The sequence below is a fragment of the Eucyclogobius newberryi genome, unplaced genomic scaffold (assembly GCF_026437365.1).
Source record: "Eucyclogobius newberryi isolate DKJ021-1_F unplaced genomic scaffold, fEucNew1.0.hap1 SCAF_4, whole genome shotgun sequence".
In the NCBI taxonomy this organism is placed as follows: Eukaryota; Metazoa; Chordata; class Actinopteri; order Gobiiformes; family Gobiidae; genus Eucyclogobius; species Eucyclogobius newberryi.
In genome coordinates, this window is record NW_027316056.1 from 12,520,440 (window position 1) to 12,538,001 (window position 17,562).

Here is a 17,562-nt window from a genome sequence, read left to right on the forward strand (position 1 = left end):
GAAAGACGCCCCCGGCCCAGCCCAAGACAAACCACCAACGTTATCTTCACAGTAAAAGTGATTGTTCGACAGGCACCTATTTATTTAATGGCTTGTTGTTTGGTAATCATAAAGCTGTTTGTGGGGAACACACACAGAGAAACGCTCAAGAACTATCTGAGGAATGTAAACTTCACCATCTAAAAGCTCAGCCTAGAGCGATGCCATTTTATCTGACAAATCTCTATATGTATTGAGATGTACATTGAATCTAACATCACACTTATAATTATATATGGAAAACATCATTCAGAAAACCTGTTATTTTAATAGTATGGGGAGTTTAACTTGAATAAAGCATATTGTTATTGCATGAGGCAACAGCTTATCATTCTTATCATCCATTTGTGTTCCTCTGACAGACACAATTCTTTCATATTATTGTCATACATTTTGATTGTCTGCCTAGTTACTAAGTTGGGAGCGTGTAATAAAATACAACTTACTTCTTTATGAAACAGGAAACAGGACTGCATTCATGATTTTGTTTACAGAGCTGCGGCCTGTGTTCTGGTAATGGGCCTTTACCTGAGCCTCACACATTTCTATTCTATTCAAGAACTTTGGAGCGTTACAGATCACTCACACACACACACACACACACACACACACTCACACACACACACACACACACACACACACACTCACACTCACACACACACACACACACACACTCACCACACACACACACACACACACCACACACACACACACACTCACACACACACACACACACACACACACTCACACACACACACACACACACACACACACACACACTCACACACACACACACACACATAAGGCAAGGCAAGGCAAGGCAAGTTTATTTGTAGAGCACATTTCATACACAAGGCAATTCAAAGTGCTTTCACACAGCAGGAAAAATGCATTCAAATCACAAAGAAATTACAGAAACAGAAATACAATAAATTTAACTAAATTAAAAATTATCAATCCAACTGATTTTCTAAACTAATAAAATCACAAACAAAAGAGAAGAGTGCAAAGAAAAAATCCTTTCAGTCATATGCGCACACACATACAGACACACATACAGACACACACACACTCACTCACTCACACTCACACACAGGACACACACTCACACACACACTCACACACACACACACACTCACACACAGACACACACTCACACACACACTCACACACACACACACACACACACACTCACACACACACTCACACACACACACACACACTCACACACAGACACACATACAGACACACACACACAACACACACACTCACTCACACACTCACACACAGACACACACTCACACACACACTCACACACACACACACACTCACACACAGACACACACTCACACACACACTCACACACACACACACAGACACACTCACACACACACTCACACACAGACACACACTCACACACACACTCACACACACACACACACTCACACACTCACACACACACTCACACACACACTCACTCACACACTCACACTCACACACTCACACACACACACACACACACACACACACACACACACACTCACTCACACACTCACACACACACACAGAGACACACACACACACACACACACAGAGACACACACACACACACACACACACAGAGACACACACACACAGAGACACACACACAGAGACACACACACACACACAGAGACACACACACACACCTGCTCCTGCAGAACAAACATCACATGTACATATTTGCTGTCAGTCATTATCGTTAATGTTTTTTTAAACCACAGCTGGGACAAAGACGCTTCATGATAACTTTTTCGTTTTGTTTTAGTTTATTTTGGTCAGGATAATCAGGATAACAGGAAGTTTCATTTCGATAAATCAAATAAAAGACAGAAAAGGCACAAAAGCTTGGCATATCATTTCTATCCTTTTCACATTTCTATATTGTGCTCACTGAGCTATTTAAATATAATAGGTACATCTAGAAAGAAGAATACAGCAGCAGCAGCAGCAGCAAAATAACATCTGAGTCCTCTTTGGCAAAACAAATATAATCAGTTTTTTTTTGGAGATTAAGCTCAACAGACTGTTTATCTAAATCTTTTTAGCTGCCTCTTTATAGTGACTTTCAATGGAGCTTATCAAATTCATATTTTTACACACACAATTGAAATCCAGAGCGTCATTTTGGTTTTGTCCGTTTGGCACAAAATGCTGCAACACATTTTTAGAATAAAGCACAGCACTGAAAATAGTTGCATATAAGTCTATTTAATTGCTTTTAATAAATCACTATTCAATTTCTTTCTTTAATTTATTTTTCATGATGGTTTTATTCAGAATATAGATTCGATTGAAAAGCACTGACTTTGTTGCTGTAAAGGGCCATATAAAACCAGGAGAAATGTCCAAAGGCTAAACATGAATCATGCATATTTGAATTTCTCCTGCAGGCCACAGTTTTAGTGCCGTGTGCAGGTCCTTCTGCCTGAGAATCAATAAATGTCGTAATGAATTTATAATTAAAGATACCCTTTGCGTGAGTCACTCCATCTTGTTTGGACAGCAGTTTCACACTTCGCACAAGCTTTACTGACTCAGCCTCTCTGTGCCCACCAAATGTTCAAAGAAGCACATTTTTCTGCGTGTTTCAGGTTGACTATGAGTCAGTGGAAGTTATTAAGATGATGAAGCAAATTAACTTAAAATCAAACTTTTATTTAATGAAATGAAAATACCATTGATAAAAAAAATGTTGCCCCATTTTGACCTATTTGATGAATGAAATGTAAAGAATATTTATCTCACTTGGCGGCTTCTTGGACGGGCTGCATTTTCTGTACCGCTTTGTTTCTATAAAATAAGAAAACAAATATTTTTATTTTTTTTACATTTTACACAGGTTAATTGATAACCGTGATTGTTCAGGCTACAATATAATCGTAAGAGCTAAAAAATAACTAGCATGCAAAATTAAGCGTCAATCTGACTCCAAAAAAATCCATCTTAATATAAAATACCTTTTTTATCTTTTTATTTCATAAAGCTGATCCCAAAGTTAAAGAATAGTAAGGCTGAGATAATGGGAATGAGAGAAAATTAAAAATATTAAGGCTTGGTCATGATTTCAGTCATCGTGAATAATCGATAAAGTGAGTTTTTTCTCACAATAATTTTAACACTAAAATTAAACATTGTGCCATCTTTACACACACCTTTTAGACCCACAAAAGAGTGAATTATTGGCACTTGTATTATTTGTCACAATAACTTCTGGGACATTTCTCACACAGTCTGACACAATTGTATTGTAAAATAAAATTGAATTGTCCTCACAAAAAGAAGCCTCAGGATTATTTAAGATATAAATAACTATTCAAATGTTATATCCAGATTATGATTATTTAAAGGGGCAACTTCCTCTGCTTGTCTAAATGGAGATGTTTCTGCTTTGCCTGGAATGTTCCTCAGTAAGACCATAAACTTTGCAATCTCCATGGAGACATAGAGCAGGTCAGGTCTGTGGAGAGGAGACTCCGCTCATGAGATAGCCTGGTCCAGAGTCTTATGTATTTTCCATATGTCAGTAATAATTACAGTCCAGTCCTTTGATTGTTGGCTCAGTTTATGAAATTATTTTCAAATACAAACCAGATAAAGATACTGACTCAAGGCTTCTTTGTACATATAATTTACAAATATATATAATTTATGACAACAAATTATGAATTCCTATTTCGTCCCTTTGATTTAATAATGAAACTGTATTTGTTTTTAAAAAAAATAAAAATGTGTTTTTATAATTCAGATAATGATAAACAATCATCAAATGTTAGTTGATTATCGTTATTCTGATTAATTGTTGCAGCCCTTTTTTAAACAGTCAATTCAAGGCAAGTTTATTTGTAGAGCACATTTCAAACACAAGGCAATTCAATGTGCTTCACAGCAGGAAAAATGCATTAAAATCACAGAGAAATTACAGAAACAGAAATAAAATAAAATTAACTAAATAAAAATTAAAAAAACACCTAGCCACAAAGGGTTACGTGTTTTCGGAGTCCAACTCCCTTTTAAATCAATCCAACTGATTGTCTAAACTAATGAAATCACAAACATAAAAGAGAAGAGTGCAAAGAAAAATCCTTTCAGTCATATGCACAGCTAAACAAAACTGTTTTTAGCTTAGATTTGAACATTGTTAGAGTAAAAGCCTGTCTCACATCGTCAATTATATTTAAAAAAACACAACACTGCCCATCTTGTTATGAAGCTGCTTGTCATAGTTTGCTGTGATTGGCTGTAGATTCAATAATGACTTAAGACCTCTTTGATAGAAATATGTTTTGAAAAACTGATGGACAGATTTGAACATGTTTTTGTGCAGAAGATTTGTAGCTGGGAGGCTCTTCAGCTGTCAGCCCTGACCTTTATCTGAGCGCGTGTTGGGCTAATAACTGCGATCTGACTCATGCGCACCTGAAACACAGCTGCAACACGACACCGAGCTGCCCTATAGATCTGCACAATAAAATGTGATCATGTGAGAACCACTGATGGAAATGTCAGAGGGTTCCAGGTTTTTTTTTATATCTGAAGAAATAGCCCTGAAGTAACAGTTATGAAAGCTCTGAAGACTTGGAATGTACAGGTTTATGTCTCTGCGTAGGCTTGTAAAAGAATAATACCTCGAGACAAATACACACTAAAACTAGGGTCAAAACTAGATACTGAAAAAAGAGAATGATCAAACTGTTTCTGAAGAGTATTATTTATCGATTAACCTTTATTTAACCAGGTAAACAACAACAACATTGAGATCCAAACCTTTTTTTCAAGGCTGTCTAGGGCACAATTAAATCATTTACACATTTAAACAAGAGATCTATATCAGAAGTGCACATGGTTCTATTAGTCGTAGGTCTTTTTGTATCATTGACATTATCGTGGTGTTGGTATCGAGCATTTCTATAGTAACTTAGTAACAAAATAGACATATTAGTGATCATGATTATAGGCTACGGAGCCAATGTCAAATAAAACAGGCAACTTTTGATAATATCTGAGCTTTTGTTGTACAAAATATGTTGTGGCAGAGTGGCGAGTAGCACTCTCACCTCACAACAACAAGGTTCCGGTTCTGTGGAGTTTATTTGTTTCACATTGTGTCTAGGTGGGTTTTCTCTGGACACTCCGGTTTCCAAACTTTGCCAGCAGGATTGATTCTCGCAATTTTTGTGAGTTCACAAACTCTTGACACTCACACCAGAAGCAACAAACTCGCCCTCCTGATGTTCACTCTCATGTTGTCGTTTGCTCTCTACAGGAAGTCATCAAAGGGAGGGGGTGATTAGGAGCGCGTTTTGTGCCTCGACCAATCCCTTGTCTGTCAAAAGGTGTTCACTGAGTGTTTGTCTCCTCAGCGATCTGAATTTGCATGAAGTTGACTTCAGAAGTTAAATGCTCTCTGATCGTCTGGATCACACCCATCGATCTATGATATTATCACATCGCACTCCTCGTCCTCTAATCTCCTCCCTCCGTGAGGCGACACTGTAAATGAATGGGAGCTGGTCTCTTAAGTCGCTCACATCGCTGCTGGCGTGAGTGCGGTGTCAGAATTTATCTTTTTAGGCTCCCACTGATTCCTTTGCAGTCCGCACCAGAGGTAAACGGGCCAATCACATGGTATTTAGGGCCCACAGACGGGACTGGAACCAATCACAGAGCAGCATTGTGGTTTGGGCAAAAGTCAAAACAACCCAAACCAAAACACACATGGCGGTGCCAACGGCTGTAATTTGTCTTCTTTTGGGAGAAATACAGACCTGCACTCAATGGCGCTTTGTACATTTGTGGATGAGAAAGAGGACTTAACGCTGCATTTAACACAATTTAGATTTCTTCTGCTGCTTCGACAAATCAGCATGACCATTTTTGTAACGTCCCAACGCCGTTTGCTGAAAGCCAGAATAGGCTTGTTTAAGAAGCTGAAATCTCTGGCTGGATGATCTGCGAGAGCAGGCAGCTGAAGCCGAGGGGCGGAGAAACAGCCTAGTGTCAACTTGAACGCTCCACGAGCCCGAGAACAGAGAGGCGGCCTCAGATCGGTCAGAAGTAGATCAGACAACAGCTGGCTCACGGAAGTCAGAATTGGCTCCAATATGGCGGCCCTCGTGGCGGCCCAAATCACTATCTTAAAGACAATAATTATATGGCGGCCCTCGATACGCTTCAGACACTGGGTTAGGGTTAGGGACAAAAGAGCGAACCCAAGAGAGAAAATTATTGCCTGAGCTGTATCAGCGGGACCGGTCTCGGTCGCCGCCATGTTGGGGCCAGTAACTTCCATTTCAGTCACCGCCTGACTTCTGACTTCCGTGAGTTTGTAAGGGTCTGATCTAGCCCTAACCGCCTCAGATCATGCAGCGTCTCAAAGAAAGGACTGATTTTGCGTTCTTTTGAAGTGTCACAGAATAAAACTAAATAAAACTTTGGCGCTGCACTGTGGCCACAGAGGCACTGAAGGATTGGTCAAATGCAGACCCATCAACAAATTTCCCTCGGGTGACAATAAAGTGCACTTTAACCATGACCTTACAGGTAATAATTATACTGCAGTCACATCACAGCAGAGACAATCCAGGGGCCCAAAACAGTTCACTCCCAGTAATAACGGGTTTACTAGTTCTAGATACTTAATAAATCAGAGGTGTCACAACTTTTTTCAAGGGCTGCAAATACAATACAATACAAACACAGACAAAGCAGAGATCCGATTGAGGGCCATAGACTGGTAGTCACTACAGAGAACCTCAAAAGGTAGAATTTGGGGTTTTTGGGTTTATAAAGGTAGGAGGACAAAAACTTGCCGTAAAAAAGTACTGGTAATTTGGGCCAATTTACAAGCTAGGAGGCCCGAGGGCCAAGACATTGTCCTGAGGACATTGTCCACTGCAGCCATATATTGGACATGCTTAAATACTGCATATTAATCTTTAGTATTTGTAACTCTTGAACTTTTGTATGGGCAGTCAATAGGTTATCAACAATTCTTACCTGGTCTTGTGGCTTTTAGAGCCATTTTATTCATCTTTAGGATCATAGGATTTCTGTACATTATTTTCTCTACACGTTGTAATAGGGGCATACATATATTTATTTATTTTCCCTCCCTCGCATATCTAAAAAAAAAAAACATGCCGGAAGTTTTATTGTGGCGTATCCGACTTCCGTGAGTTTGTAAGGGTCTGATCTAGCCCTAACCGTTCCGGGTGAACTGTCATGGCGGCGCCCTAAACGCACTCGCTGTATTTACCTGACATTCATCACAAAAACACTGATAGTTTCCGTGAATGGACTGAACTGAAGACACACAGAGATGGAGACGAAGAAAGTATTGCAATGGAACACGAGGATGTCCGCTCTGTACGCGCTGGGAGTGTGGACCATGGTCGGGTCTTACTTTTACTTCAAATACACAGGCAAATACGACGATCTAGGTGAGAAACATAACACACAGTAACACACAACACACAGTAACCCACAGTAACACACAACCCACAACAACACACAGTAACACACAACCCACAACAACCCACAACAACCCACAACAACACACAGTAACACACAGTAACACACAGTAACACACAACAACACACAACAGCGTCTGAACATGGCATTTACGTCAGACTGATCCGCACACTATGTCAGCTGTAGTGGACCAAATGTAAAAGGCAAGGAAAATAATGAAGGCAAAACAATTATAAAACAGAGGCTCAAAATTGTTTAAATAATCCAAAATTGGGCCCAACTAAACCATAATTTTAACAGAAACAAAACTGACTAAACAAAGAGGGATTTAAATACAAAAATGACTAACTCAAAATCAACACAAAGGGGAGGAATTACACTAAAAAGACACAGTAAAATCACTAACTTAAGCAAATTTCAAGCCAATTACAATAACTAAACGGTATACAGTAACAGTGAACACCAAAATAACTACCAAAACAATGCAAGCTAAATTAGCAATGTGCGATGTGAAACATAATGGAATGTAAATGAGATCTAATGTGATTTAAAGAAAAATAATGCTAACATTGTGGAGTGAAGTGAGAACTTCTCAGGCTGTGCTACATGTCTATTAAATATGTCTGATTATGTTAAAGGCTACATATTTTTGTAGTAAATCACATAACCTGATGCATACAGTAGCTTAGACTGGAGCAGTGATACAAACTTGAAACTATGTTGTTTCTTATAGATTGTATTGCTGTTCAAAAAGGCTCACAACACAAATTTAATGTAATTGTCAGCACAAAACTATAGTAGTGTTTTCTAGTAGTCTTGGTGTTATTGCATTTTTGGCAACTAATCTTTTGTTCTGACATTTTACTGCAATAATTAAAAAGTGTTTTCTTTTTTATTAGGTCAATGTTTTAGATAATAGACTGGCATTTTCTATTCAAAATAATTGTACTTCTGATTAAGCTTAAGCTCTTTGTAAAACTGTTCAGGAAAGGTCACATTTGATACTGGTTATGTAATTTGTTTAAGTGAAGATGGTTGCTCAAATTAATATCTAATTTCTATGTTTCTATATTTATAAATAATTAGTATCTGATTTTTTGACACTTGTAACAACCTTACCCAGGGTGGGACTTGGGATTGTACATGGAGCACCCAGAAGGACTAGGACACAGACTGTTTATATATATTTTTACAAAGAAAGGCCCCATGTACCCCGGCAGTCGAACCTATATACTTTTACTTCTACTACAAACTACATGACTCAAGCTTGTTATTTGACCTCAGTATATTATTTACAGATGTATTCATTGTAATTGGCTGTATTTTTTGTTTCAGAACCACCAACCCCAAAACCAGAAGCAAAGAATCCGAATGAAGTGGTTTATCAAACCGCTCACACTAATTCTGTGATTATTTATAAGAAAGACTTTGTGCCGTTCACAACGCGAATCATGAACTTCATCGAGTCCTTCACCGGTGGAGCTGCACCTGGAGACCGAGGCAATGGCAAATAAATATCTGGAAAAATAGACTATAAGAAATGATTGGATGAGATTTTACATTCTGAGTTTTGCTGAAATGTGTGTCTTGCATCTTTGTGTTTAAATCATATCTTCATCTAAATAATCTGATTCAAACAACCTGCATTCACTACTGTGTTACACAAACTAATGATGATGTATTCAATAAAGTATGACGTGCCAATGATATCTCTGTTTCATCAGACAAATAAAAAAACACAGAAGATTTCTAAAGAAGACACATGATTTTTTTTTTCTAGTGCTGAGTTCAACATTCATAGTTCATTCATTTACATTTTGATGTAAACATCTGAATTTATCTAAAATGGCTTCATGATAGAAATGGAACTTTTGACTTCCCGTTAATGCAGAATCAAACTGCATTTGACCCCGGTTTGGCCTTGGATATTGTGCAACATATGTTTTTATTCTGACCTTTGAGTCTAGTTATCCAACTGCATAAAGTGGAAAATTAAAATACATCTTGTCAGAATATACGGTTGATGTCTTTTGTATCAGAAGGAGAACATGTTTTGAACTAAATCACTGCTGTTCAGATTCGCGCGCTACACGTTATGTCCACTGGAGGGCGACAACGGTCCACGCGTTTACGGAAGTTGTTTTGACAGCTCGTGCCTGACCAGAAGCACTACACTGCTCCACAATGAAAGCCATCGTCCAGAGAGTCACTAAAGCTTCTGTGACAGGTGAGTGACATGCAGTTGTACCACTTTTACCTCCGCTCATCCCCAAAAATACAACGAGATAAACTCATGTAACTGATCATGCATGTTTGCTAACTGACTGAGCTAGCATGTTTAGCCTTAGCTCCATGAGTAGCCCTCATTCAATAATAAAACGAAAGCTGTTCATAACAATGCTAAGAATTTAAAATGTATAAAAAAATGTAATCGTAAATTTTGGGATAATTTATTTAGTTGGTTAGTTTTAGTCTTCATTACTTGTATTTTCATTAGGCATATTCCTTGAATATAGAATATGTGCAATTATTTGGTAGCCAGATTTACATACACAAATGTATATTTCTAATAGTAAATTGTAATTTCATTGCTATCCATAGTTAACCAACTATCCTTTCATAAGCTATACAGAAAATGATTTATTTTATGTTTTGGTGCCATTTCTTTCTTTCTTTTTTGTATTAACAAAATAAATAAAAATATATAGTATATTTTGTACTAGGCATTTCACGTACACCTAATAACATTACTTGATTGTACATCACCCTAATGTTCTATTTAAAAGTGAAGATTTAGTTATAAGAAACATTAAAATAGTAAGATACTGTAGTTGTTGTGGATTACATCTGTCCAGTCTGTTTACATTTATGGCATTAGTTCAAGATCAAGGTCGCTCATCATCTTTGCACTTGACACTGTCGTTAAATCTGTTTTGAATGAGTTTGATCTTTTGAAATCCCTGTTCAATAATTCATAAACAAACTTTCCTTGCAGTTGGAGAGGAACAGGTCAGTTCAATAGGTCGAGGGCTGTGTGTGCTGCTGGGTATATCTGTGGATGACACACAGAAGGATGCAGACTACATGTAAGTATAAGTACCGATTGTTGTAGACACTGTATTATTCTTTGTGACAAGACAGTAAGAATTGTTCCTCTTAAGTGTATGTGTGTGCGCACGCCCGTATACTACTCAAAACCTAAATCCCTAAGACTAAAATCCCGTTTTGTTAGTCATTCATTACATAAAAAGCCTTCATATTAGCATGTGGTTTTATGCTAGTTTTGCTAGAGATCCAGGCCATTATATTAAAATATATATATAATTTTAGTATTGATTAATGTTTCCATTTCCATACTTACTACCCTGTCAGGAGGTTGTTACAAATATTGACTTTAATTAAAATGCCAAACAACTTGATAGTTCTCTTTGATTGATTGACAAAAGGGAATCATTTAATAATATTTTATCTTAGCATTAGATGTAAGGGATTAGATATGAACTGAGCCAAATTAGTTCACCACATGCCCCAGCCCCAGCAAGGGCTCTTTTCATACAATATTTAATACAAACAATTTTTGTATTCTATTTTTATTATACTCTGCCTGTCCAAAAAAAGAAAGTCACCACCTGGATTTAAGCAAACTGGTATGATTTCCTTGAATATTGAAATAACTGGTAGCTTTAATCTATTTTTGAGCCGCTTTTCTAAAAATACATCGTCAAACTGTTTTGTGTTTTAATGGTGACAACAAGCAATCTTTCTTGATCTATATTTAGTCGTTTTATGATGTCTTCCTTTTTTAGTGTTCGCAAGATCCTCAACCTGCGCCTCTTCGAAGATGAGAACGGCAAAATGTGGACTAAAAGTGTGATGGAGAAAGAGTTTGAGGTGCTGTGTGTGAGCCAGTTCACGCTGCAGTGCATTTTAAAGGGCAACAAGCCAGACTTCCACTCAGCCATGCCTGCAGAGCTCGCCCAGCCCTTCTACTACAGCATCCTCGAGAACATGAGAAGCTCCTACAAACCAGAGCTCATTAAAGGTGACTCCTTGAAATCCCCTTGTGGCTGCACCAAAGCATAAACAGCATAACGTATTGACTCTTCAAAACTTTCTCTTCTCAGTAATTAAAACAAAAGCATAGACTGAACAAGTTCTAAACATATGCAATTGTCTTTCTTGTGGTTTTGATTCAATTCTCAGCTTTTTTATTATCAATGCCGATGCCAGTATATACATTTTGAATATTTTCCTGTATAGTTCTATGCTCTAAATAAGATGGTATGAAAAAAGACAGTGTTTTTTTGTGTATGTTCTATTTCACTTCAAAAACTTGCAAAAGAAACGTGTTTTTGCATTTTGCCTCGTGTCCTCTTCACACAGGTCTAAAACAAAACTATATTATTGCTCTATTTCTCAATTTTAACACATCCAGGAGCATTAATAGGAATTTTTTTCCAGGTATCTAATCTGAAACAATAGCAAAACGGCTTAATTATAGAAACCGTTCCATTGACTTCCTGTTGAAAACTGCAGAACTGATCCTCCCTCCGCTGCTGCTTTTCATTTACGTGTTTCTATTGTCGAAAAATGACATCGACAATAACGTTTGTATGAGTCTGAACATTTGATTGAGATATCGACAGGTTTTCCACAGAATACAGCTCTGTGGGGACACAGGTCGTTAAAGTCACTGACCATAATCTCATAAATAATTGACACTTTTGTGATTTGCTAAGTCATCCTAGTCAGTATTCAAAGTGTAATTTTGCATTGATCTGGTGTTTTCTGTTGTATTTAATTGCTTCTTTTTCATAGTAAGGTTAGGTCGGTTCGCAGAGTGGGAGGCGTGGGGCCCTTTCATTGTGGCAGAGGCGGTGAAGTGGGTCAGGCCGCGAGGGAGGACGCGTGGAGAACACCTAGTTCTAGTCTAATTAGACCTAGCCACCCCGGTATAAAGACAATATGATGACACGGCGCCTTTTGTATCGAAGCTTGCACTGCGTTCAGAGAGTAGAGCCATTAATCTCATCGACTACGACTGCATGAAATTTAAAACCACTTAAATGATACCACCACCACACAAAAGTCTAGTAACATTGTATATATTGTTGTTGTTGTTTGTGTGTTTGTAGATGGACAGTTTGGGGCAAAGATGCAGGTTGACATTCAGAATGATGGACCTGTGACCGTTGAACTGAACTCGCCCTCTGGACCCACTGACCCCAAACAGGTAAACGGCAGCTTTGGTTCATTTATGGGGATTTAACAATAAACCGAAATATCGTGATCATTTATCATCAAAAGTCTCTCAATAATATCATAGATTCTCACAATATATATCATTACAAGCTTCTTCTTAAAGGCATTGTTTTGTTGCAGCAGCAGTTACAAAAACACAGTAAGAACTACATAGACCATGATTCTTCGCTCTGTTTCAGACAATATGAAGAAATAACTATTTTTATTAAGCACTTTTATATCTTAAGTGTTTGGAATATGATTATTATTCACACCAAAGTCACGTCAAGGCATTTTTAAAAGAAAAATCATAAATTCTATGATACTGTTTGCATCTTCATATCGTACCGTGAAATTAATATCGTAAATATATTGTAATCATGAAATTTTTATTGAACCCGGTAAAAAAAAGCCTTTGAGATCGAAACCTGGGCCAAAGTGGGAAACTTGCAGCAAACAATTATTCAAAAACATTAACATTTTTAAACAAGAGATATTTAAGAAACAACATGTAAAAGCACAGAATTATTATTACCAGTATTCTTATTTTATTTTAAAATAGCAGAAAAAACAGTCAGTTCTACATCTTGTCACCTCCCCATTTATTCATCTATTTAGTTCTTTTCTCACTACATCACAACATAAGATCAGGCTCACACACTGATGCTTATGCTTCACTTTATTAAAGGTGCACTATGAAACCTTTCTGGTCGTGGGCCGCCTGCTTGTGGCATTAAACTTCTCTTTCTGCTAAAATAATACCTTGAAAATGGATATTTGCTGTAAATCTGCCTGTGAGCGCCACCCACTTTTCTCACTTGAAGATTTATACGTTTAGTGCCATACTGCGGAACATTCCAGGCAAAGCAAGAACAGCTTTTTGGCGACGAGCAGGTTACACATTATTATTCTTGATCGTGATTTGAAGCATTTCGACTGTAAATATCTGTATTATTACTATATAATGGACAATAAAATGTCTTTGGATAAAATGCACATAATTAAGCAAAGAACAATATGCTGTGGTGCAATGAAAACGAGCATCTTCACCACCGCTATTAAAGAAAATCCAGACCGTCCCATTTACTATTTCGACTGTAAACCTTCAGATGTCGTCAATAAAAGCTGCTGACCTGTTGAAATTAGCGACAGACCGATTGGGTTTCCTTCACGGTTGTTGTGCTTTGTAAGATGTCCAAGCAGGAGAAGCAGCAGCAGAGGAAAGAAAAGACTCGCTCCAAAGGTCCTTCTGAGTCGGGCCGAGAGAAAGCGGCGCTGAGGGCCAGGCAAGACACCAACAACGCCAGCAGCGGAGCCGATGGCGACGTGTCATCTGAGAGAGAGCCCTAGAAAAGAGAGAGCGCACGCGGGAATGCATCGAGTGTTTGCAGGAGGTCTGAAAACTGATATATTTCTTTATTTGATCTACAAGTGAATTCATGGAGACGTACTACGCTTTTTCTTTCTGGTGTTAAATTATTATCTATGACACACATTATTTAGAATTGTATTTATTGTTAATCGTAAATTGTTTTCAAAAGCGTATAGCTTATTCTTGTCCGTCCGCTTTACGCTGCATCAGTCTTGTTGTCATGGTAACAAAGTGCTGCTGTATCGATGTAGACGTACAAAAGCTGAAACTTAAATATGACGATTATTATCACTTCTGCCTGAAAAAAGTGGAAGTAGAAACCAAACTGTGATAGAGTCTACTGCATATTTTGTGTATTTTAAAAGGTGATTGAGACTTTGAAGCATTCTTGTCTCCAGGAAATTATGCATGCGTTCGCACATCCAGGAACTTGTGCAGTGGCAACCAAGTCCGCCATTTTGAAAGGGGCACAACAGCACGTCTACTACATATGAATTCCAGGAAATATGAGGCCAAAATGCCAAAAACCTGCTTAATCTGTCAGGACATTGCTCTGTTGACTGACCAAGAAATGATAGCTTTGTCGTGTACCTTAGTTTGCCGTTATCGTCCAAAGATCAAAGTATTCGTAGCTCATTATGCCGTAGAAAAGGATGCAGTCGTGTTGGTTTTTATATATCGCGTTCCCCTTTTAAAATGGCCGCTATGAGGAAGTCCCGGCTGTATGACGTCACTGCGAACGCATGTATACTGTACCCCGGGTGCATGTATACTGTACCCCGGGTGCATGTAAAATATACCCCGGGTGCATGTATACTGTACCCCGGGTGCATGTATACTGTACCCCGGGTGCATGTATACTGTACCCTGGGTGTACATGCAGGCAGTAGACTCTACCAGAATACTTACCATACATTGAATTTGCACCATGCGTTCTTAAACTACTTTGAACACCACCACTTTGGTATTTTGTTAAGTAAAACATAAAATATGACGTGCCCTAGAAAGCCCTCTGGCCTTAGTTACTATGACATGTGTAGCAGTTTCTCTCTATACACTTTGTAACCCTTCATATTTAGTTTTTCCTCAGAGACGTGTGTATTTTACCATATTTTACTTTCACCTCTTGTAGGTTTGTCACGACGGCTGATTACATGTCCTCCTTCAGGGAAAACAAACGGACTCCGCCAGCCCAACATCGTCCTCCGCTGGCCTCCTTCAACCTGTAATAAAATGGACTGGACTTGCGTGTGGACAGAATGAGATTCAGCATACAGCGGACATTTTGGGGATCTGGCATGCAACAGGAAATCACTGTGTCCCAAGTGTTTCAGTCTTTCTTTATCGCCTCGTTTGTTCTGTCTCTTATTTCAGACTTTTGAAGCGTAACGTCGCTGCAGGTGTAGGATCGCTTGATGCAGGTATTTCATGGGCACAAACTGATGGCACTTCAATGTTTTTGTGTAATATTGACTACATTTTGAATTAATTGAGGGAGTGCAATGTATTATGAATTGATGCGGATTATTTGTGTTCATACGATTTTTTGCGAAACAATGTTGCCAATTAAAAATGAATAAATACATTTGACAAATTGTGTAATCATCAGTTAATAAGTCCGGAATAACACATTTTTAAGGTTTGTCCTAGTTCTTCAGACGAATACTCTTTTGTCAATTTACATAATTATTAAGTTTATGGATTCAACAGTGAACTACATCATCACTTTTTACTTTGGACGTAAATTAATTTGGACAAGAAAGGTTGGAACGTTTGCTTGAGGATCAGCTTTGTGGGAACTAATGACTACAAGACCTACAATTTTGTTAAAACATTTGGCTATATTTTAAAGTTTTAAACACATTTTTGGACTGAAAAAAACACGGAGCTGCTTTTCCTCCTGCCGTTCCTTTAAACTCCTAATATTTATATTTTTCAGTCTTTGGGAGACATTCAGATTGGACAGTTTATTCTGCCTTTTACTAATGCTTCTCTGTTTACCATAAAGAACAACAACATATGAGCTCATGGGGTCAGATAATTACTGTTAAGTTAATGACTCGTAGATAAAGGGTTTAAAAATATATAATTATTGTAAAGTGTGTTTTATTCTGCTTTGTATGTTTCCACTCATCAGTGTCATATACATGATCTTCAATATTTAATTTTTTTATTGGCCATGTGATGTGGACGATGGACGGTGCAAAACTGTCCTTAGGCAAGACACTTATGTAGAAAATCTCACAAGGAGCTTCACAGACAAAAACAAATACAAACTGTAATCAAATTCAAACAATTAAAAAAAATAGGTGTGTAGTACATGAATAATACACATACATTGCTCTCGAGTGTCCAAAGATGTGCTGCAGGATTCAAATATATTTTCGATTGCAATACTTCACATAGAATTTGTTGCCGTGACAGACGTAATCCTCCCGCCTGTCATTTCGGTCTATAATGTTATTTGTCTCACTGTCAGGCTTGACTAACATCAAAGTCGGCGTCTGAAGCACAGGACGGTCCTCTATCACTCAGCCTGGGCCCTGCTCTCCACACACCCACAGTTCGTTCACCTGAGGCCCCTAGAGTTCCCCCGGAGCCAGCTGCTTTTAGCACCTGCCGCCTGTATACCATTAACCCCGAGCCTCTGTGGACGCGGCTGCGCTGGTCTCACCTCCACCTGACAGATGCGCACATGCTACGCTGCCCTGAAACGGTGATGGGACCACCAGCCGCCGCAGAGACCTCCAGAGCCACATTTCTGCTGAAGGTAAACAATAATGGTGTGTGTTTGCAGCTGTCAGGGGTCCCACTATATCATATTAAAGTAGATTATGTAAGTTTTGAGGTCGAGAGCCAGACATCTTTTTTTCTCCAGGGAGATGTTATTGCTTTGCCTGTAATGTTCCACTGTAGGGCATTAAACAAGGAGTATCTGTCTCTGTGGTGACGAGCAGCCACAGAGCAGATCTTTGGAGACGTTTGATTCCGTACTGTTCTGGAAATGGGCTTTGTGTGTGTGTTTTATTTGTTAACTCCTTGTTCACTATATTATGAGAAATGCAGTGGGATTATAGGATCTTTTTGGTCTTTTTTTTTCAGGGAATGTACAGAATTTATGAATAAAATATATTTAATAAAGAATGGGGGGGGAAATGCATGTATAAATCCAGTATAATAAAAAGTCTGCAAAAGTGGTTTAAATCACATGGCATTTAGGGCCGGCAGGACTGAAACCAATCACAGAGCAGTATTGTGGATTGGGCAGAAGTCAAAACGGCCCAAACCAAATCAAACATGGTGGCGCAGGCGGCTGGACCGTGGCCTATTTTAAGGTAAATACGGACAAATTTGGTTTTCAAAAACGTGCACACAACGGCACTTTGTGTATTTGTGGG

The 17,562-nt window shown here is 38.4% G+C and overlaps 2 protein-coding genes across 2 annotated transcripts; both read left to right on the top strand.

Annotated features, from left to right (window-relative positions):
* The first annotated feature begins 7,294 nt into the window (after positions 1-7,294).
* LOC140377964 (small integral membrane protein 26-like) lies at positions 7,295-9,258 on the top strand. Its single transcript, XM_072463592.1, has 2 exons — positions 7,295-7,520; positions 8,887-9,258. Exons 1-2 carry the CDS (start codon positions 7,400-7,402, stop codon positions 9,063-9,065), a joined length of 300 nt encoding a protein of 99 aa, XP_072319693.1. The 5' UTR covers positions 7,295-7,399; the 3' UTR covers positions 9,066-9,258.
* Positions 9,259-9,646: 388 nt separating this feature from the next.
* Positions 9,647-15,720, top strand: dtd1 (D-aminoacyl-tRNA deacylase 1). The gene is made up of 6 exons (XM_072463591.1): positions 9,647-9,778; positions 10,547-10,637; positions 11,358-11,593; positions 12,687-12,784; positions 13,984-14,186; positions 15,297-15,720. The coding sequence occupies exons 1-5, from the start codon at positions 9,736-9,738 to the stop codon at positions 14,140-14,142; spliced, it is 627 nt and encodes a 208-aa protein (XP_072319692.1). The 5' UTR covers positions 9,647-9,735; the 3' UTR covers positions 14,143-14,186; positions 15,297-15,720.
* The last annotated feature ends 1,842 nt before the right edge of the window (positions 15,721-17,562 follow it).